The sequence below is a fragment of the Sceloporus occidentalis genome, unplaced genomic scaffold, assembly GCF_023333645.1.
Source record: "Sceloporus occidentalis isolate IW3139 unplaced genomic scaffold, rSceOcc1.0.p SCAF_7, whole genome shotgun sequence".
In the NCBI taxonomy this organism is placed as follows: domain Eukaryota; kingdom Metazoa; phylum Chordata; class Lepidosauria; order Squamata; family Phrynosomatidae; genus Sceloporus; species Sceloporus occidentalis.
The window spans coordinates 61,785,622-61,807,005 of NW_028316987.1; the positions used below are offsets into that span (position 1 = coordinate 61,785,622).

Genomic DNA, 21,384 nt, shown 5'->3' on the forward strand with positions numbered 1-21,384 from the left:
TCTTACTCTACAGTTCATCTTCACAGAAACCCTGTGAGAGAGGTTAGGATGGAACAGGTTGTCTGGCCCAAAGTCACCTGGTGAACTTCATGATTGAATGATGATTTGAGTCAGGATCTCCCTGATCTGAGTCTGACATTTTTAACTACCACATCACACCATTCTAAAAACTTAATTAATATTAAAATGAATCAGTGGGGCAACTGTTACTAATTCTGAGTATTTGGAAAAGCTGGTGGGGGAAATGGTGGCATTCATTTTCCCATTCCTCCCTGAATCCTCTAGCATACACCCCAAGAGAAATTCTGAACTTCAAATTGCCAATTGTGCATTGTATAGCATGTGGTTGGCAGGTCTGGGCTTCAGGAGAGGACACAGGAGATCATAGGAGCAGGTGCAGTCCTCGGCGGTCCTGGGATGGTGGTTGCCATCCCTGGAAGTCCACCCCAGGTGGTCAAACCTATACTGATACATAAGAAAGAGTAAAGACAATATATTAGAAAAAAACCCTAGAGGAACAGAATGGTAATTCAAACAATCACAAAAGGAAGCATGTCTTTAACTATGCCTTTTCTGTTTCAGAGACTGTTTCCTAAAAGCTGCATCAAAATAAAATAGTGACAGCTGGTCATGCTATCAATGGTGCTGAGAATTCTGAAATGCAGTCCAAAAAGTGCATTTTTGAAGTATTGGTGTATAACATTATATTTTAAAAAATGGTTTCTGGGAAAGCTAAGTAGCAAGATATTTGAATTCTTGCCATTTGTATACAGTCCAGTCAACCCATTCTAAAGCTGCTTTGTTGAGAGTTTTGAAATGGTTAGTTCAGGCATTCTGAAGTAGCCCGTTTATCAGTTAATGAAATATTTGCAAGTTGAACTAACATGCTTAGCAGTTATGTTATCTTTCTAATGGTATACACAAAGATTTAAAAGATACAATAGTCATTTCGGCAGAGTTGAAACTTCCAGATCCAGTTACAGAAAGGGTCTCTTTTTGCCAATCAGTTTTGTAAGTAAGCAACAAGCAGGAACTGAGTGTATTGGTGTTCCTGGAAACTTGTGCCAGAGTCTTGTTCACATGCACACTCCACTGCACAGACTGCATACACTGAGAGGTGTATGTTTTAAGTTAATAATTTATTTGGTCTTGCAAATGGGGCAATTGAAGCCAAAATTGTTCTTGTAGATTAGAACACCTGATAAAAATGACATCACATTGCTTCCCTTTATAAAGTGGCTGTTTGTACATTCCCGCTACATTCTGTCCCTGTCTCCTGATCTGAACTCTTCTACAGAAAATGGGGGAACCTACTTTACACCAAGTCAGACCATTGACCCATCTAGCTCAGTATTGTCTGATAGACAATGGCTCTCCAAGGTTAAAGACAATTATAGCACTGTGATTTCATTTTAACTCCCATGGAAACGTCCTTTGGAATCCTGGGATTTGTAGTTTGGTGAGTCACTGGAACTCTCTTAGTGAGAATTCTAAACAACCCTCTGCAGACTGCAGATCCTACTATTCTATAGGATGAAGCCATGGGATTTAAAGTGGAATCACAGGTGCTATAATTGTGCAGGTTGAAGGGATCCAAGAGTTTTCAAGCATTTCTTGGATCCCTTCTTGTTGTATTGTTGACCTATAGCCCTTCCCATTGCCCATCAAGAGCAACACATATGATCAACCTTCATAATAAGTAACCTAGATACTAAGCAGAGAAAGCTGAGTGAAAAGGTGTTACTGCATGATATCCTGCTTGTGGACTTTCCATCTGACAGGTCGTTATGTGAACAGATTGGACTAGATTTGTGACTGGCTGCACTCATAACATCAAGCATTTTGTGACTGGGCAACCCTCCTCCATGAAGCTTCCTTATTTTGAACAATGGAGTTGGATCCAAATTTAGGTATACTAATAGTAGATCTAGGGAATTCATTAAGACTTGATTCATGAATAAGAACTGTATTGATTTCAGTGGATCTCCATGGCTAAGTCTGGATCCAATCTATTGTTTTAAAGGTCAAAAAGACTTCAAAATAACACTGGAGTTATTCAGAAATATTTTCTCTGTAATCACTTTCCGTATGTACATGTGTGATGTCATTCCTAATGATAACCTGGAGAGAGAGGGGGAGACAGAGAGACAGACAGACAGACAGGAAGAAAATGTTGTTCCTGTAAAATAAAATAAAAAATCCAATCATCTTTGTAGTATCCATTTAAATTCATGATAGGACTGCAGGGTTACCTTTTCATGTCTTTCACTTTTAAAAATTCCATTGCACACAAACTCCCATCAAATGATGCTTCCCATTTTCCTAGGATGCATCAGTAAATCATGGCTGCCCCCATTTGAAGGTGCTTTTGTACAAACACCAGTAAAATTTGTGATTAGACATAATTGGTGGCTACTTCGTCATCACCAAAAACGAGGGCAGATATATTGTATTTATAGATGCAAATCTGGAAATCATTACTATAATTTGAATGGAAATGCAACACATCTGACCATAGTGAGGAAGCAGCACTTGGAAACATTACTTTTGGATTATAACTGGGATTCAGAGAACTGTAGTCCAAAAATAACTCCTTGATTTCCTTGGGGAAGATGGCTTGTGTGCCTGCTCTGTCTGCTGTCTAAGTGCCAACTGTTAATGAAGCACCTTAAAAATCTCTGTTCTCCCTTCTTTATTTTGGACTTAGTAGCCTAGCTAAGGCCTGTAAATGGAAACAAATGTCCACCTTAGGGATAATGCAAATAAATTGAATGGGACAAAGCTAAAAAAGGAAACATAAACCTAACTAGATCTTCCAGAATCCACTATTCAATATGGCCATGTTGGTTGGGGATTCTGAGTTGTAGTCCAAAAAAGTAACTTCCCATGCTCCTATATGAGAAATTTGGGCCAAGGAACTTGTAGGAAGACGGTATTCTTGCTGCTAAGGATGAAAGGTAGTATCTGCTTAAGAAATATAGCTGACTTCTGTAGACCTTCTTTCTCGCCCTAAACAAAGTAATCTTAAAAATTTGGACTCTACCTGTAACAATTACACAATTCTAAAATATCTAAAGATTTTCAGTCTACAAAAGACTGGTGAAAGACATTAGAATGTTCGGTGAGTGCAACCATAGAAATCTTCAAAGAAAATAAAATACAGTCAAGTTAGCTTTGGAATGATGACTAGGTCTTAATGCCTAACAATGTAGAATCATTGTTTATTTTCAGGGCTGGGACACACAGTAGTAACAGAGCAACGCCAGTGCATCGTCACATCTAAGAACCACAGGATTTGCTATAGGAATTATGTACACATCATCCAGTGGGGTTTCCAGTGTGGGTAAAGCAAATCTGACCTATTACTTGTATGTTTCTAGAACCGTCTAGTTGCTATCTAGAATTTTTGCTGCTGCACTATGTACAACCTGGCACTTGCAAAGGAAGAGGAAAAGACAGAGTCCTCAGAGGACCTTTGCTTCTTAATTTTGGGTGTCAGAAAATAAGTTGCATGGAACCAAAGCAGACCATACGAAAATATATATTTGGACAATGGCTCCAAGGGACCTCTCTTCCATCAGTGTAGGAGATTTGGGGCTTAAATAAGTAGCTTATCCAAGTTTGAAAACAATGTTTATCTTTATTTCCTTGATACAATATCACAAAATCTCTTCTTACAGTGAATGCATGGAGAAGGGGAAAGCCATAGTTCTTTCATGATGATGATATTGTGTTATCTGATGGGATCGAAGATATATATTTTAAGAGATATATGTTTTTTGGGGGAGGGGTTCCCCTGCAGGTAGAGTGGGGAAACTGTAGGGGATCTGGTTCCTTCCTGTGGCATACACAGAGCAATCCAATGTGTACAATGATCTCTCTGTAGGAAAATGGATGAAAGGGTAATTTTACTTCAAATAGGTGACATTTCCAAGCCCTTAAAAGAACAACATGTGCCAATTCCTTTATGCAGCTTCCCACCTAGTGCCATATAATTTCTTGGGCCCTCTGTTACTAAATATGTTGCTCTCCACAATTAGACTCTCCAACATTTCACAGAGGAAAGCTGGGATTAGACTGTGGAGATGATGGCAAAAATTATTAATTGAGAAAACAACTCACAAAAGCTAGAAGAGTGTGCAGCAGTTTGTTTTTGTCTGAGTCTACTGGAAAGAGCAGGATTTTGCTCATTCCTCCCCTCCCCCTCCCCACACCCTGAGCTGAGTTATTTGAGTAAAAACTGCTTTTGCACTTCAAACTCAGTTTGCAACAGTTGAAATACACCAAGGAAAAAGAGTGAAAGTGGAAGGAGGGGAGAGAAACTGGACTAGTTCAAAGCCTCTGAAAGGTGGGATGACAGAGGGATTAATTGGGCTATCCCTGCCACTTGAGGCATTAATACATGACAGAGCTCTCTGCCAACACCTGCCTGCCCCATGTCTTCCTCTTCTCAATCTCCTTTCCCACCAATAGCCCCATACTACCCTTTCTCACATTGGCAGCACAACACCTCTGCTTGCTTCAAGGCTACTTTGCTGGGACCACAAACTCTTCTCCTTCCACCTCTTTTCTACTTCCCAGTTTAAATCAGATCCCATCGAAACACTGAAAAGGGTATAATAAAATCATAGAATCACAGAATCTTAGAGCTGGAAAGGGTAACAAGGGGAACAGAATTATTGACTTCCATGTGCACAAGTTCCTTTTTGTGTGGACCATAAAACAAAATCCAAAGTACATACTGTGGTACTTTTATTAGACCAACTGAAATGTGTAGCATTCATCACACTAGTTTTCAAAGCCCACTGCCTTCTTCATCAGGCAAAGATGGTAAAAAAAAAATCATGGGAGGAAAGCAAAATGATAGTGTTGTGTCACAGGTTTGCCTCTTGCTTGAAGTTTTTAAATTTGCTTTAAGTTAGTCTGTGTCTGTTTTAACCCCTTATTTGAGTTTTAAGTGTGACTCAGTTTTATCTTTGTATATACGTGGACATTCTGATATTTTTATCTTGTATTTTATATACTGTAATTTTGTAACTGTATTTAGTATTCTATTGATATGGTCAGCTGACTAATCAATAAACTTGTTGTTGTGCTTGAAGTGATATAGGAAAAGGATCTGTGTGGATAGAAATGATAGGTCATATTCCCATGACTAAGACATAACTGGATACATAAGCAATAAAAGGAAAGCTGTAAGGGTTACTTTCTCCATTTACAGTCAAACAGTGGTAGTTCTCAGGCTTAACAAGACCATCAAGTGTTGAGGACAAGTGAGCAGTTCAAAATATTTATTTTCCTCTTTTAATACAATGAGAGGTTCTGGAGTTGATCTAAAAAGCTTTATATTAACTTATGGATACCACTACTTTTGAGGCTGCATTATGCTGTCTGTGCAGTTTCAACCTAAGATGATCCAAGAGAACTTTCTTGACTTGACTATTCTTGCCCCAAGTTTAAACAACAAGGCTATATAGAATCATATTTTTCATGGCTGCTCCACAACAGTAGGATTCACTTTGTCCTCACAATGGCCTGGAATTCCTTGCTTTCTTAAAAAACATTTGAAAAATTGCAGATTCTGGGTGCATGCTCAGTTCCTGCATAGTGGTCTACAACAATCTGCACACCTCACTACATGCTGTGATAAATCATCTGACATCTGGACCCGTTCACCTGAATGCATAGCATTTAGTTACATCTTCATATTTTCTTTAATTACTGGCACAGAGAGGAATCCAGTCCACGGGAAGAGCAGTCCTATTTTTTCACTTTCAACCACAATCAGAACAGAAATCACAACAAAACAAAAGTGACAAGTTTAGAGCAGGAAAGCCATTTTGCACACTCATTCTTTCTCTTACACAGACAGTGCCAGTTATAAGTCAACGAAATATATATAACTGAATGCCATACATTTAGAATACAATGTTTCATTTACCCATACTCCACCCAGTTTAGTAATTGGTGATGGGAGAGAAAGGGGACTGTTAATTAAATCTGTAAGCCCCACTGTCTGGCTTCTCCCCAGTGTTGGCTAAATAATACCATGCTGAAGACAGCCCTTTCTTTAAGAAAACATTTTTGAAACCCCTACAACTGCTACAAAACTGATGTAAAAGATAGTGGAATTGGAGGGTAAGGATGGTGGATGTGCATCTCTCCAGATATTATTGGTTTGCAGTATCTGTCACCTCTAGCCAGCATAGCCAATAGTAAGGGATAACATGAACTGTGGTCCAACAAGACAAGAAGGACCATGTGTTCCTTACTCTTTTCTGTGATCTGCTTCCCTCAAACCCCAACCAAATAATTTACCTTAATTTTCCCACATACTTACCAAATATGTTGCTACAACTCTCAGGTTTGAAATACTGTGGCAAAGGAAGCATATTTCTACTGATTTGTAGTACATAGGATCGTGATGGAAAAACTTCCCAGGCTACTGAATTCTGTGTTGAGAGAAGGAGGATGGGATATTAAATAAATAAATAAATAAATAAATAAATAAATAAATTCTTTATTATTTAGCCCTGGGCTCCTGTCACTTACCTTTCTCCCTCTCCTAAACTCTTCTTTGGGTTTCTTTATAGGGTCAGAAAGGTGGATTGAAACATGAACAAGCATGCACATTCTTTAGGGTTACAGTCTCTGTGTGGATGACTCCGTTAGTCCCATCCCTTGAACCTTAGGTCAAAGAAAGAATGAGCGGACCCTCCATGGGGGTTTAGGTCTACCCCCTCCCCCAGATCATAAAAAAAATCATGAATGGTCATGCCCTATAATATTCAGTGGTGGTGAGATGCACCTGGATATGTCAGTTTGACCAAGACCATATGCTGCCATTGAATGATATGGGGTGTGGCAATCAAATCCATGGATCACCAGCCTGGTTCAAAGAGTCCACTGTATTTATTAAATCTTCTTTAAGACAACTATCAAGGTTAGCTCACTGCTTTCTATCCATGTAATACTTTGTATCCTTTGCCAGTTCTCCCTGACCTACTGCACCCTACTTTAACTGTAACTGTAATTGTAACTGAAGGATAACTTTCCCTTTCAGACATATTCATCACAACTCCAATTCAATTCTATCATCAGTTAAACTGTCAAATATTTTCTCATCCCCTTTGACCAGCAGACTGTCTTTCTTAACATTCCAAGGGCTGTGTTAGATGAGATCGATCAGTCCCACAGGTTGGACAGGCCCGCTGGCACTGATATCCACAAAGGTGTATATGTTTTCTGTATGCCTGGGGACCCCTGACTTACTGGAGGAGGTGTGTACCTGGGGAGGGAGAGGGAGCAAAAGTTTTAAGCTGCTTTCATTATATGTGGTGGTTGTTGCTGGTGGCCAGTGAAACTGCATGGGCTCTTGGGGTTGTGGCAGACATGTCAGCCAATTAGGTTATTTGACAATCTGAACAAGGGGGATCAGCTTCACTGGTGAAAGAGAAAAAACAAATTCCATTTCTTATCTGCCTCTTTTATACAAAGCAGGGAAGGAAACAATGTGGACTTGCAGAGATTGTTGAACTACAATCCCAAACATTCATTCCCATTGGCTATGCTGGATAGGGCTACTGAGACTTGCAGTCCACCATCCTTTGAACAGCTGATGTTCCTACCCTTGTTATAAAGATGGACTAGATAGCCAAGACTTTATCACATGATCCTCAGCACCATTGTGTCTTGTCACAATCATATTGACAGGTGTTTCCTATCAATGAAAAGGGACATTCTAAGAGCAAAGGAGCACCCTAGTATCATGCGACATATATTGCCAAAGATATTATTCTCTAGCTTTAATAACAGATTTAAAGACATGTGATAAAATCCTTATTACCATAACGATTTCATAGTTTAAACAACAATGTCGTATAGACAATGTAAGGTGTTTGCTTAAGTTCTTCAAAAATGATCCAGGCCATAGTAAGAGCCAGTGTAGTATAATGGCCTGAGTGTTGGACTAGATCTGTGGAATCTTACTTCACACTCAGCCATGGAAACCCACTTGAGCAAAGTCAATCTCTCAGCCTTAGAAGAAGCCAATGGTAAGCTTCCATGGAATAAATCTTGCCAAGAAAATCCTATGATAGGATTGCCATTGGTTGGAGTTGATTTGGAAGCACAGTAACAACAAGAGTCATACCAAACAGATATGCTTGTGAAGTGCAATGCCATGATTGCATTTCAAAAGATGTAAAAGCAGAATTAATTTAAAGAGAGCTAATTGGGGGCCTTCCAACGCTGATTCTAATTAGCCCCCAATCAAATTAATTGTGGGTGGGAAATCAATTGAGCTACAAAGAACGATGGGCCAATTGATAAGATCAAAGAGGATTGCTAGGAGTACAGATTGTGTGGATCTATATGCTGTTTGGCGTATAATGAGGTAGCCATGCAGCTGTTTGACCCCTTTCCACCCCTGTCAGAAGCTATGTAATGACATAATAAATGTGGAATGAGCTAGACACAATGTGAAACAATCAAAATGTGACAAACTCCTCATTGGCTGCACAGTGCATATTCTCAACATGTCAAGCGTGTTGACCTTTCATCATGCCAAATGGTATGACATTATTGAAAGGACAGAGCATCTCTAGCATAAACCTTCACTTTGCAAGCTAGCCAGCATAGCATCTCTTCGTTACGTTGCTAGGAAACTGCCACAATTCCACGCATGGTACTGACTTTACATCGAGGGCTGTGGAATGTAAAAACAGTCCAAAAGATGAATATTTTAACATGGTTTCAAAAACATGAGTGCAATTTTAAAGCCATTTTTACAAGTTCATCAATCAGGCGCTAGTTTAATTTGGATCCTGTTTATATCTTCATGGGTGTTTTACATACATCAGTGCATTGTAACACACTAAACGATTATCTCATTCCCTCCCTGAATAGATGTCTGGATAGTCAATTTCATATTTTCAGAGGAATCACAGATCTGTGCTTTAGGTGAAAGCTTCTTCTATCCAATCACATAAAGACAAATCAGCCTTTGGGCAAATCAGAAGTCTTGATTTATGCTTACCTGGATTTGGCTTCTTGCCCACATTTTAAAATATAATTTCCTAAACTCTCTTAGATGTACAGAAAGCTTACTTTTCTAAACTACTAGGATGGTGCCAATCTCTGTTGGAGTAATTGCCCACAAATATCTTATTTTTTTAAAAAATAAATTAATTAAAAATGAAATGTTTCTTCCTAAAGCAGATGTATTCAAATACCATGCTTGTGGGTGGGGATCAGGTGCGTCCAGGTGCATAAATAGGCATTCCACACCTTCCTTGTTCACACTGAAACTTTGAACACTTCAGCTGTCCCTCAAAGAAGAAGGCAGACAGAAAAGGTAAGGCTATCAGCAAGTGCTTGGCAAAGCACCTGCTTTCAACCCTCTTAACATGTGAGTCAGGTTTCTTTTTAGCAACCTGGTAACAAAGAGAGCTGAGAAAATTCAACATTGAAAGTGCAGCAGAAGTCCACCTGATAAGAATAGAAACCAGACAATGATAAATTCCTCTGAGCCTGTTTGTTCTGCTCACTATAGTTATGATGAGAAAAATATATTTCATTCTTTAGCTTTACAAACAAATGTGATGCATTTTGAAAGATGTTATGTTTGTCAATTTTTACTTTCCATTTTTGTTCTGCCAACCTCTTTGACTTATTGCTCTTTGATTTCCTGTTTGGCAACTAAAAGGTTTCTCTCACTCTTCTGAAGCTGCATTTCCTTTTGTTAATAGGTATAGCTCCCATGTTACAGTATCATGAGAAAGAGTCCTCTATCTTCTCACCTTTCATAGAAATCTCCTGGTACACATTGCACTATGTATGTGTGTATCTAAACTTGTGTATGTGTATCTGTCATCTTTTTTAACCACTTCTCTCATACTAATGCTGCAAGAGGCCATTCTAATGGATTGCACCATGAAAACACGTGAACTGATTAATATTAAATTCCACAGTCATTCTAAACATAGGCAGACACACAATCTTTGCAGTTTGTATTAAAAAATCCCAGAAAAAAATCATCCCAAAATTTCCACTTTGACTTTTCCCCCTATATCTCACAAAAAAACAAAACAACAACAAAATCCTGTGCATTTTTACTCAGAGGTAAACCCAACTGTGTCCTGTGGCATTTATTCTGATACAAGTGTAGATAGCATAGCAGCCTAAACACAAGATGATCCCAAATCAATCTAGAAATTTAGCACTTTGGTTATCAGTCAAACTTACTTCCAGATTAGTGTGATCCAGATTTAGCCATACTTGAGGGAAACCCAGCAGTCTGCATTTAACATTGTGCAAATGGAGTACTACTCCATCCCTTTACTTCCTCCTTACTACAGCCCCTGCATAATCCCCTCCTAATGTGTTCTAGAAAGTACCATAATTGAATCATATGGGGGATTCAGGGGACTTCAGGAAGATGAACAATTTGATATATCAGTAATACCCATTCCACTGGAGGAAGGATATAGTCCTCTGAAGCCATTAGAGTATCATGGCTAATGGTTTCCATGGATCTACTCTAAATAGGTTCAGGCTTTTTAATTGAGTTTTGCCATTATTTTTTACCAAACAGTTGTAGCATGGCTGATAAAGAAGATTTAAATGTGGGGAATTGATAGAAAACTATGGGCCCGTACAGACAGGCCAAAATAAAGCTGCTTCAGGTCACTTTGGAGGTATGCTGTTTAAATGACACATGAATTTTAAGAGGCCAGAAGCTGCGCCAAAGCTGTGTTCCAGTCTTTAGGACCGTAGCGTGGCTTTGGCGTGGCTTCTGGCCTCTTAGGATGCATGTGTCATTTAAACAGCTTACATCTAAAGTGACCTGAAGCAGCTTTATATTGGCCTGTCTGTACAGGTTCTATGTTTCCTGAGTTAGGCCACTGTGTGCAGTCAGCAAAAGTTTGAGAGTAAGTCATGATGGTCCTAAATGGAACAATTATTTTGGAGACTTAATCTGAATTAAGTTTGATAGAGATGGATCTAGCAAATCAAGGCCAACCTATTACAGTCGGCCCTTGTGCCCTGTGCACTCCCCACGGCTTGAGCGCGTACGCTCAAGACAGCATATAATGCGGGTGCACTGTACATTTTTTGTGCCAGAGATAGTGCAGCAAGTACACACAAACTTGCACTCAAGTTAAGATGCAGAGGTATATCTATCAAAATGGGCTGACCCAAGATATTTTTCTTCTTGGAGCAGTAAATCTGCTCCAACCTCATGTTGAGGTGCACAGTACCCAAACCTAGCCAAGTCATTTGGGTACATAAAGTAGAAAAGTTCACCAATACCACTTCCCATCCCTAACAGTAAAAATGCAACAATAAATTTAATAATTAACAATTGTCTGCCCCTTCAACATATCCAAAATCTCCTGCCTGAGGTGACCACTGCACCTCGCCTCACAGTAAGGTTGGCTCTGTATCAAATGCAAGTGTGTCCTCATGTCACATGGATGTTTGGTATGGTGGCAATCTAGAGGCTAAATGGAGACCCCTTCCCTTAGCTGCCTGTTCTCAAAAGCTTTCCTCAACTCTAGCGTCAGAGTCCATCTGAGGGGAAAACAGACAGAAAACCAGGCTGCACAGATTTGTGGTAGGGAGGGAAATAAAATTGAAAATATTTGAATGACAAACAAAAAAAAAAATGCATTTTTGGACAGCTGGGAAACCCTGACAAGGAGAATACTGGACAGACAAGATTCTTTGCGATTTGAAATTGATTCTGTTTTTTAAAAAGCACATATAGAAAATAGCATTTCCTGTGCATAAAATGTGGTTCATGCACAGAAGAGAATAGAAAATACTGCTTTCTGTGAGGGAAAAAAATGATTGTTTTGGGAGAATAAGTCTTTGAAAGCTGCACAGTTTTATAGGAATTTCTCACAGGGAGAGAAAAATTATTCATTGCTGCTTTCTAGAATGAAAGATTTATATCCTTAATTAGTGCTGAACAGAAGGAGAGCTTTAGCAGCTCACAGGTACAAACCTTTCTTCAAACTGGCTGTCATTATACTTTGCATATGACTAGGAAATATCTACATCTAAAGCACTGACAGGCATCTAGTTATCTTTTTCTGTTATATATGCCCTCACTCTACATTGTTAGCCAGGGATTATGGGAATTGCAATCCAACAAATTTTGACAGGGCCAGACATTCCTCATCCCTGACTTACACCCATGCATTTGCTGCTGTCCTGCCAGTGTTTCTACAGTGTATATTGGCAAAGGATATTTGGGCTGTTGCCACACTGCAGAATTAATGCAGTTTGACACTGCTTTAACTACCATGGCTCCCTCCTACAGAATCCTGGGAAGAGAAGGCTAAATATCTCACAAAACTACAAATTGTAGAATTCCCTAACACTGAGCCATGGCAGTTAAATTCTGCAGTGTAGATGTAACCTTAATGCCATTGATTCACCCTGACATAATTAAGACTTGTTTTCCATGATGTGACTCCATTCTTGCTGGACCATCTTGAGTGCCTGTTGGGCTCTTGCAAATCTGAAAATCTGTGCTGAGCAGAGATGCACTGAGCCTAGCCTCTGCATCCCTTTCATGGAGTTCACCACCACCAATGCAGACAGTCAAGCCATGCCCAGAAATCTGTAGTATAACATACTAGTTCACACTTTAGAAATGTTACTTTTTTCAGCTACAGAATCTCCTAACCAACTAACAGTTCTGCCTTATCAGGCAGCAGCTACTGCAAGTCTGTTCTCTTGTTGATAGGGATTCAGCAGGCTGAACTTTCTGCCTCCTCTCCCATTGATGATCTCTAGTGTGACAGTCAGAAGCATCTCTGTCACAATTCTTCATCACAAAGGACATCACTGATGGGAGGTGGGTGGATACATCAGTCTGATGCCTCCCGACTGACAGGAGAACAGACCTCCATTGCTCACAGTAAAGCAGGGATTGGGACACTTTTATGATCCCTACACTATTGTCATAATCATGAATACACAGGGATCATGAATACAAATCAGTTACAGATGCCTAATTCTAGGTTATGCATTTCTAATTGCAATCTGTCATCAAAACAGATTTTAGTTATGAGTAACTTATTTAAAGCCTCTAAGTTTGTTATTTTTACATGTGTATGCCTTTACTGTATAGCTCTCATCAAGAAGAATTTTCATAATTTTAGAAAGTACAAGGAAGGTGGCATATTGTTGGCCGAGGTAGATTTTATTTGTGCCGTATGTTCATACAGTCATGGGGATGTCTATTAGTGCTTAGCTTTCCAACTCAGTAAAGTAAAACACCAATCTAAGGGTGTTTTACTGTTCAAAACTTGCTTTGTTTTCTTGGTTTGTAATGTGAATTTAAAACCTGCATTGCCCAAAATGATATTTTCAAGCTCTCTCTCTTATGCATTAACAAATAGTCAGATCTGTTCAGAAACAGTTTGAAGAAACTCAAATCACTCAAACTGTGAGAGCACTCTAGCAGAACAGTCCTATGTGTATTTACTCATCCACCACTACTTGAGATGAAGATTCCATTGAATATAGTAGAACTTCTTTATAGGTAACCACATATAGGATTGTATTATATATGGTTCCTAACATTCATTTGTTGCCTTTCCCCCACTGTGCTCAGTCTGGAAATAAAGCAATTCTGTACTAATATTTGTGCTTTAGCCAACTGGAGTTGAATATTTATCCTATGATACTGTTGTTCCTTTCCTAGCACTTTTGGGGTTCTGTCTGAATAAACCATTTTTCCTTATCCCTTGGCAGAAACCATGGAGAAAACCTTAATATCCGTGTTGCTTTTGCTGGTTGCTGCCTCATACACCTTGGCTAAAAATGACAAGAAGGACACAAAAGAAACAAAAGAAGCCCGCCCAAAACTACCCCAGACCCTCTCCAGAGGTAAAATTAGATCTCTGTGGACAAATGCCTTTTACATTTACATCCTATTTAACATTTAGCCCATCGTGACACTAAGTAATTGCAGGCTTGTTTCTTCACTGCTTTTTGCCTTTCTTAAGTTACAGTGCCTTTGGGGCATCACAATTTCTTCTACATAATTTTCATAATTTTAGAAAGTACAAGAAAGGTGGCATTTTGTTGGCTGAGGTTGATTTTTATTTGTGCCGTATGTTCATACAGTCCTGGGATATCTGTTAGTGCTCAGCTCAGTTTCCAACTCAGTAAAGTAAGAAGAAAGCTACCCTAGCCATAGCACTTTGAGGACTGCAAATTCAATTAAGATTGAAAAAGACTTTGAAAAATTTGCTGGACAGTCTTTTTAAGTGTATACTGTGAAGGAAGTGTCAGTGAATTTAATGGGGCTTACTTCACTGGGAGGAGGATTATCATCTAAAAGGACAGCATGGACAGTGGTTAAATCTAATTATTTGTTCCAATTAAAGTAGATAAAGTGTTGACTTTCTAAGTTCCCGTTGGTTCAGCAGGTCTACTCTAGCAAGGTCTAGCTGTTAGGATAATAACTAATACTGAGGTAGTGTCTCTTCTTAATAAAAAGAAGAAGAAGTGCATTAGACTTGTATTATCTACTGTACATCAGGATGCTGAAGTTTCCTTCTCTATTCCCAGAGGTAGCAATTATCTGCAGCTAACTATCTAAAACTTACACTGATAGTAATTATCTGCAGCTAATTATCTAGAATTTAGACTGAATTAAAAATAATGCCATCATTATAAAAAAAAAAAAAGGCAAAAGAAAGGATGATAATGTCTGTCTTTAAGCTGTTTCGAACTTATGAAAGCCTCGAAGGTGAACCTATCATGAGATTTTGTTGGCAAGATTTATTCAGAAGTTGAGAGAAGATGACTTGCCCAGGGTCACTCAGTGGGCTTCCATGGCTGAGTGGGTATTCAAACCCACAGATTCCTAGCCCAGCATTCAAAGCACTGCACCATGCTGACTCTCAGGTTTCACAAATACTTTCAGCGAATGAAGAAAATTTCTTAAATGACACTTTAGCAGATTTTGGGGTGGGAGGAATGTTGTTTTACTAATAAATACACAGTGATACTGCAAGATGTAAGAACAGGGCATTTGTGTTAGCTAAGATTACCCTGTTCAGGATGAACATAGTTATGAAATTAAGACCTTATTCAGTATAGCATACTTGAACTACATTCAATTTCTCCTTACCTTTATAGGCTGGGGTGATCAACTTATCTGGACTCAAACTTATGAAGAAGCTCTCTATAAATCCAAGACAAAGTAAGTTCTTCATATCTCTTAAGTGGGTCACATCATTTTATATGAAATTCCTGTATAATCTCCTTGTTTTTAGCTTTAAGGAATGAAAAATGTTTCAAAGTCTCATCTGAGCAAGGATGCACACTGCAGAATTTATACAATTTGATACCATTTTAATTTTCATGGCTCTATCCTATGAAATTCAGATTTGTAGTTTGTTTTGGCACCAGTGCACTAAGAGACTAGATATCTCACAAAAGTACAAATCCCAGAATCCCATAGCATTGAGCCATGCCAGGTAAAGCAGTGCCATGGCAATTAAAGCAGTGTAGAGGAAGCCCTAGTTTATATCATTAACCCACCATAACTTTTGCTTTTCCTATAGTTTACAGTGCAATTTTGAAATGAAGTTTTTCTTCTTTTCAGCAATAAGCCTATAATGGTCATCCATCACTTAGAAGACTGTCCTCATAGTCAAGGTATGATTCTTTTCAATATACAGTGATTTTATTCTCCAGCTAAATAAATTGCAACACCCATCAAAAGTGGGTTCCTTTCTAAAAATTATTTGAAAGAAAAAAGCAACCTACAGTATGTCTTCAGCCTGAACATTAAACAAAAAATAGAATATACAGAGGAATAGGAACTATCACTTTTTTCATTGATGCTAATTTAAAAATTAACTGTTTACAGTTAGAAACAGATGCACATAATTTGTGCTGCACAACCCATAATGTAATCCCTACTCATGACATGTGATTTCTTTGTTACATGATTGCTGCCTTACCAAATTTCTGTGGTCTTAAGCAGAAGTTTCTCCAATGATCTATTTTGTTTTACTGGTTTTATTTTTTGTTTTAGAGCTATGATTCACCTCACAGTTCTGCAAATTGGATTCAATATAATTCAATTATATGACTGGGTGAAAGGGATAGTTTGGGAAGGGGACTCTTGTACACTTTAGATGTTTTGGATCGCAAATCCCACAACTGGCTATGATAGTTGAAATCCAAGATATCTGGAGAGCCAAAAGACCTCAATCCTGGGTTAGATGATCATGTTTCAGTGTCAACAGCTTGAAGGTACACTTGGTACACTTGCCTTTCTTCAATAACAGGACCTACAACATATCTGTGATAACCAGAGAGCCTGTTTTCAAGAGCATGGCTGCATCTGCACTGCAGAAATAATCCACATTGACACCACTTTAACAGCCATGGCGCAATGCTGTGGAATTCTGGGAATTGTAGTTTGTTCTGATACCCAAGGTCTCTGACAGTGAAAGCTAAATGTCTCACAAAACTACAATTCCTAGAATTCCATAGCACTGAGCCATGGCAATTATTTGACATTGTGCCACGCTGCATTATTCCTGCAGTGTGGATGCAGCCTCTGTTTAAGGCTTTCACTGTTGCAGCTTATACCTCCCACTTTATAATGATTTGTATTAGGCATTAAACACGGAGAATTCATTAATTTTCTTCAATCTCTTCTGGCAACAGGAATAGAATGTTCTTTTCTGTTTCATCCCCCCTCCCTAATGTTTATTCCATTCTAGCACTGAAGAAGGTATTTGCTGAAGACAAAGAAATACAGAAATTGGCTGAAAAGTTTATTCTCCTCAATCTTGTGGTAAGTTTTCAAATGTCACTTGATCAAATGCTGCATTGTGTGAAGTTATGAAGCAATTGTTCCTTTGGCTGCATTTCATACTTTTGGCTTGTTAAATGCTGCCTAGAAGCAGCATGGTGTAGTGCTTTGAGTGATGAACTACAACTCTGGAGATTTGGGTTCAATTCCCCACTTGACCACAGAGACTCACATTGGCTGCATCCATACTAGATACATAACCCGGTTTGGCACCGCTTTAAGTGTCTTGGCTCAAGGCTATGGAATTCTGGGAGTTGGAGTTTGTTGTGGGCCCAGAGCAGAAAAAAATAGGGTTGCTATAAATTGGAAACAACTTGAAGGCACAGAACAACAACAGAGCTGTTTCACACAGGGCATTGTTCCAAAAGAAAGATTATTCCTATGATGATCTTTGTCTGAAGAAAACAAATGTATACATAGTTATTTTATAAGCATTTAAGTGCTTAGTTTGTCATAAGATAGGCAACTAATACACAAAGCAATTTCTCAGTGTATTTGCTCACAGCAATATAGATGTTTCTGTATTGTTCACTTGCAAGTATATGTATTTGTTTTACATAAAAATAATCTGAGTGAATTCTGGCTTATACACACACACTACAGTAAACATGTTAACGGCAACTTTATTAAGACTAATTAAGGCTGTGTGTGTAAATTCATAGGTTTTACTTAACTTTTACTTAACTTTTTATTATCTTGAAGTAATTAACAGCATTTAATACCTATTTTTTCTCACTGTAATTGAAATGGTACACCTCACAGGAATTCAAATATTCATTACTTTTCATTATTTAATTCTAGTATGAAACCACAGACAAACATCTCTCACCAGATGGTCAGTACGTCCCCAGAATTCTGTTTGTAGGTGAGTAGATTGAGTCCAAAACCTCCTTGAAAAACTGGTTCCACATAAGTTGAAGTAAATATATGGAGAGGGAGGTATGGTCTACCCTCTCCTGCTCCCAATCCTCCTTATTCTGTACATAAATATTATAATGGGCAAACTCTATAGATCAGGAATGAAAAACCTTTGGATCCTTAAAGCTTGTTGGAGTTTAGCTCCAATCAGTTGCAGCCAGCCTGGCCAATGGTAAACTATGATGGGAGCTGTAGTTCAGAAACATCATTTTGAAGAGCTACATGCTTCTTACTCCTCTGTTTGCAAGAATGAAAATGAGAGTTTTTAAGTGTGTTAATTCCTCTCATATGACAAGATCATCAAGCTCATCTCTTTTCTCTAGTTTGCAATATGGAAAAGCCAAGTTCTGCAAATATTTAAACAATGGAATGTTGTTTGCTAGCAAAACCTGAAATTCCTGTATCACTAGCAATATCAGTGCTTTGGTCAAAGACAACGTTATTGCGTTTCATGTGTTAGGTGGTGTAACACCAGTCTAAACCAGTGTAAACTTTCACAATATCCTCCTCCCCTATGTCAATATCATTTTTGTAATCTTTTCTGTAAGGATGGTATTAATAAAGAAGGCAGAGAGAGAGAGAGAGAGAGAGAGAGAGAGGAGTAGTTTCTCAAAATGGAAAAAAAACCTTAAATAACCCATTCTTTTCTGCAATGTAATCATGCACATGTCTTTGGAAAATAGTATGTCTCACCAATATTGGAGCACTTCTTTTAAAAAGATTATGAGGAAATATGTAAGTTGTTTGACAAGTAAATAGACTTTTTGGGCAAGTTCCAAGAGATTAATAAATGTGACTTTAAGTGACCTTAAGACGGTACCTAAAATTAACTTGCATGGAATCTGCGAGAATTACTGTAGAATTAACTGTGTAGAACAAGAATTCTCCAGGTTGTATCCAATGGTAGCTTTAGGCTAGATATGCTTCAGGTTACACAAGGTAAGCAGCTCTACCTTCTGTATTCTTTTGCATCATACCCCATCCTGTTCTAGAGGATATGGATGCCTGTGATGGGTGGATAAATGAAAATCAAGTACCCTGCCTTGTATAAACAGCTGTATTTTCTACTAGTGCAAAGTCCACAATGGATACAACCTCCTGAGCACAAGGATATTGAACACTACCAACACAGTAGAAGCTGTTGCTAATGAAAAATGAACACTTTCCTTCTCACTTCTCTGTAGATCCTTCACTGACAGTCAGAGCAGACATTACTGGAAGATATTCCAACCGCCTTTATGCTTATGAGCCTTCAGATGCTGCACTATGTAAGTCTTTCCTAATTTTTATCAGATCTTGTAGAATAGAAACAAAACATCCTTCATTCTAAAATAGATGATTAGGTCCTTGTATACATTGGAAAGCCACCACTAAAATTCTGTAGCAAAATAATGAATTCTTTTAAACTCTTCCCTTTCTTTGTTATCCATTAATGGTGCAGGTAGATAATTTTGGATCCTGGATTTAATGTTCTGATAGTCTCTCAGTTAGGGCGCATCTACATTATAGAAATAATACAGTCTGATACCACTTTAAGTGCTATCACTCCATTCTATGGAATTCTGGGATTTACAATTTTCATGTGAAATACAGTTACTTGAGAATAAACTCCATTTTGTTATAGATAAGTATAATAAATTTAAAGCAAAAATGGCACAATGGGCATCTGTAACTATGTACATGCTTGAGCTGGATGCTAATGTTGGCCTTCTTTACTGTTGTCCCCATGATTTGCTACTCTTTAGCCCTATGCAGACTGGCACTTTGGACCAACCTGGGGGCATAGCATTGTGTAGGAGACACGACACTCTTCTGGCACTGCATCTGCATGACACAGCACCAAAGGAGCACCGTATAGCTGCAGTGCTGTGGCTATCACCCCCTTTCCAGGGTGCAAAAAGGAGCCACTTTTTGCAGCTCCTTTTTGCACCCTGGAAAGGCCAGATCAGGGCCGTGGCCCTCAATCTGGCTGAAAAGGGGGTGCCTGAAGGCCACCACTTCGGGGCTGTTGGCACAGTCCCTTTGTCTGATGATTTGGCAGCTACTCCAAAGATCAACCTGGGTGCACTAATACATGTAACATACATACACAGAGGGCTTGTGTACCGGTTACAGATATAGTCCTACATTCATTTCCCAAGATCCTAGTAAAATTAATGTATTTCCTTGTACACAACATGGAGAATTACACTGCTGAAATATGAGCTGCTTGTTCACTGTACAAATCAGACATTACCATAAAATTACTGGATACAATTAGGCAAGTTCAAATCTCCTTGCCCACTTCTCTATATGGGGTTAATAGCACCAGACTACAAAGTTGCCGTGCATTAGAGGAACTGAGAAAATAAGAAAAGCATGTTGGAAGCATGGGAATGTCCTATATAAATATTGATCCTTTAAATATCTGTCCATTTAACCTCCTTATCTACTTTTTAAATACAGCACACTTCTAAATACAGCCTTTTCATACTATAGAATTATAGCAGGGGACCTCAATCAGGCTTCTCAAAGCCTTATCTTCATTCCTTCATGGCACATTCTACAAGGAGGTTTAATGCTTCATTCTCCAGTATGCTACATCAGGATCATGCTGGGGAAAAACATGGCCTGCTATTTGAAGCCAACAGGGCCAGATTTACACACAAGCTAAGCAAACTGTAGTTTAGAGCTTCAGATGACATGGGACTATCTAAGATTTTGGTGCATATAATACTGAATTGAGGTTTCTTTTTCTCTTGCTAAAATTGACTTTGCATGTTTCTTTCTAGTGAAGTCAAATATGCAGAAAGCTCTGAAGCTGTTAAAGACAGAACTGTGAAGAAAGAAAACAACAGACACTCCCACTTCTTACTTGGCTCTGAAAACTGTTCTCACTAAAGAGAATATGTAGGTTAACCATGAATATGCATATACTATGCATAAGCTCCCACAGGAAAACTGTGTTATAAATATTCATTTGAAGCTGTGTGACATTTAGTATTGATTGCTTTTATAAAATGAGAAAAACATTGTATGCTTTTTTCTACAAATCAAGATAAAAATAATAAATCAACATTATGTTGTTTACAAAATGCACTCTATTTTATATTATGATCTTGTACTGTACAGGGCCAGCCATACATTTTTCCAATAGGCAAAAGTAACACAAGGAAAGACTGACAGACATGCTGTTCCAATGTGACAAACACAAATGAAGGGAAGAAGCAAAACATTAATGCTATAAAACATGATTGCACATAGATAAAAGCATGTCAGGTTCACTCCCTGGTATTTCCAAGTAGGGCTAGAGAGTCTTTTTCTGAAACCTAGAAGTGTAAATCAATTTTTAAAATTGAGGAAAGCATTACAGCTCTGAAAAAAACCCCCACTGGACAGCAACTAACAGAATAGCAGATATATGGCCATTGACCATACAGGTTGAAATCTGGAAATTATCATCCCAAAAATGTAGCTATTCCAAGTTAATGGAGAGAATTCTAAAGTACTACTGCCCACCAGACAGAAATACTAGCCTCCATGGAGATTCTTCACATTAAGTTTCCTTTTGTCTGATAATTTGCCTGACAACTTTTTTTCAGACAGTAAATAGTTCAGATCTGATCCAC

General features: G+C 38.5%; 1 protein-coding gene and 1 long non-coding RNA gene across 5 annotated transcripts; one reads left to right on the top strand and one right to left on the bottom strand.

The window, feature by feature from the left end:
- Positions 1 to 7,081, bottom strand: LOC149309832 (uncharacterized). Of its 2 annotated transcripts, none has more exons than XR_016281852.1 (3): positions 6,553 to 7,081; positions 6,341 to 6,452; positions 1 to 465 (listed from the first exon to the last, which is right to left on the bottom strand). It is a non-coding gene; the product is annotated as an uncharacterized LOC149309832 (long non-coding RNA). The 2 variants fall into 2 exon arrangements; XR_016281853.1 differs by lacking the exon at positions 1 to 465 and adding an exon at positions 4,501 to 4,605.
- Positions 7,082 to 7,156: 75 nt separating this feature from the next.
- On the top strand, positions 7,157 to 20,786 carry AGR2 (anterior gradient 2, protein disulphide isomerase family member). Of its 3 annotated transcripts, none has more exons than XM_089533120.1 (8): positions 7,157 to 7,280; positions 13,771 to 13,905; positions 15,166 to 15,229; positions 15,635 to 15,687; positions 16,767 to 16,840; positions 17,660 to 17,723; positions 18,961 to 19,044; positions 20,548 to 20,786. In XM_089533120.1, the coding sequence occupies exons 2-8, from the start codon at positions 13,776 to 13,778 to the stop codon at positions 20,595 to 20,597; spliced, it is 519 nt and encodes a 172-aa protein (XP_089389246.1). In that variant the 5' UTR covers positions 7,157 to 7,280; positions 13,771 to 13,775; the 3' UTR covers positions 20,598 to 20,786. The 3 variants fall into 3 exon arrangements, with proteins under 3 accessions (XP_089389246.1, XP_089389248.1, XP_089389247.1); XM_089533122.1 differs by having other exon boundaries at positions 7,170 to 7,232; XM_089533121.1 differs by lacking the exon at positions 7,157 to 7,280 and adding an exon at positions 9,285 to 9,355.
- The last annotated feature ends 598 nt before the right edge of the window (positions 20,787 to 21,384 follow it).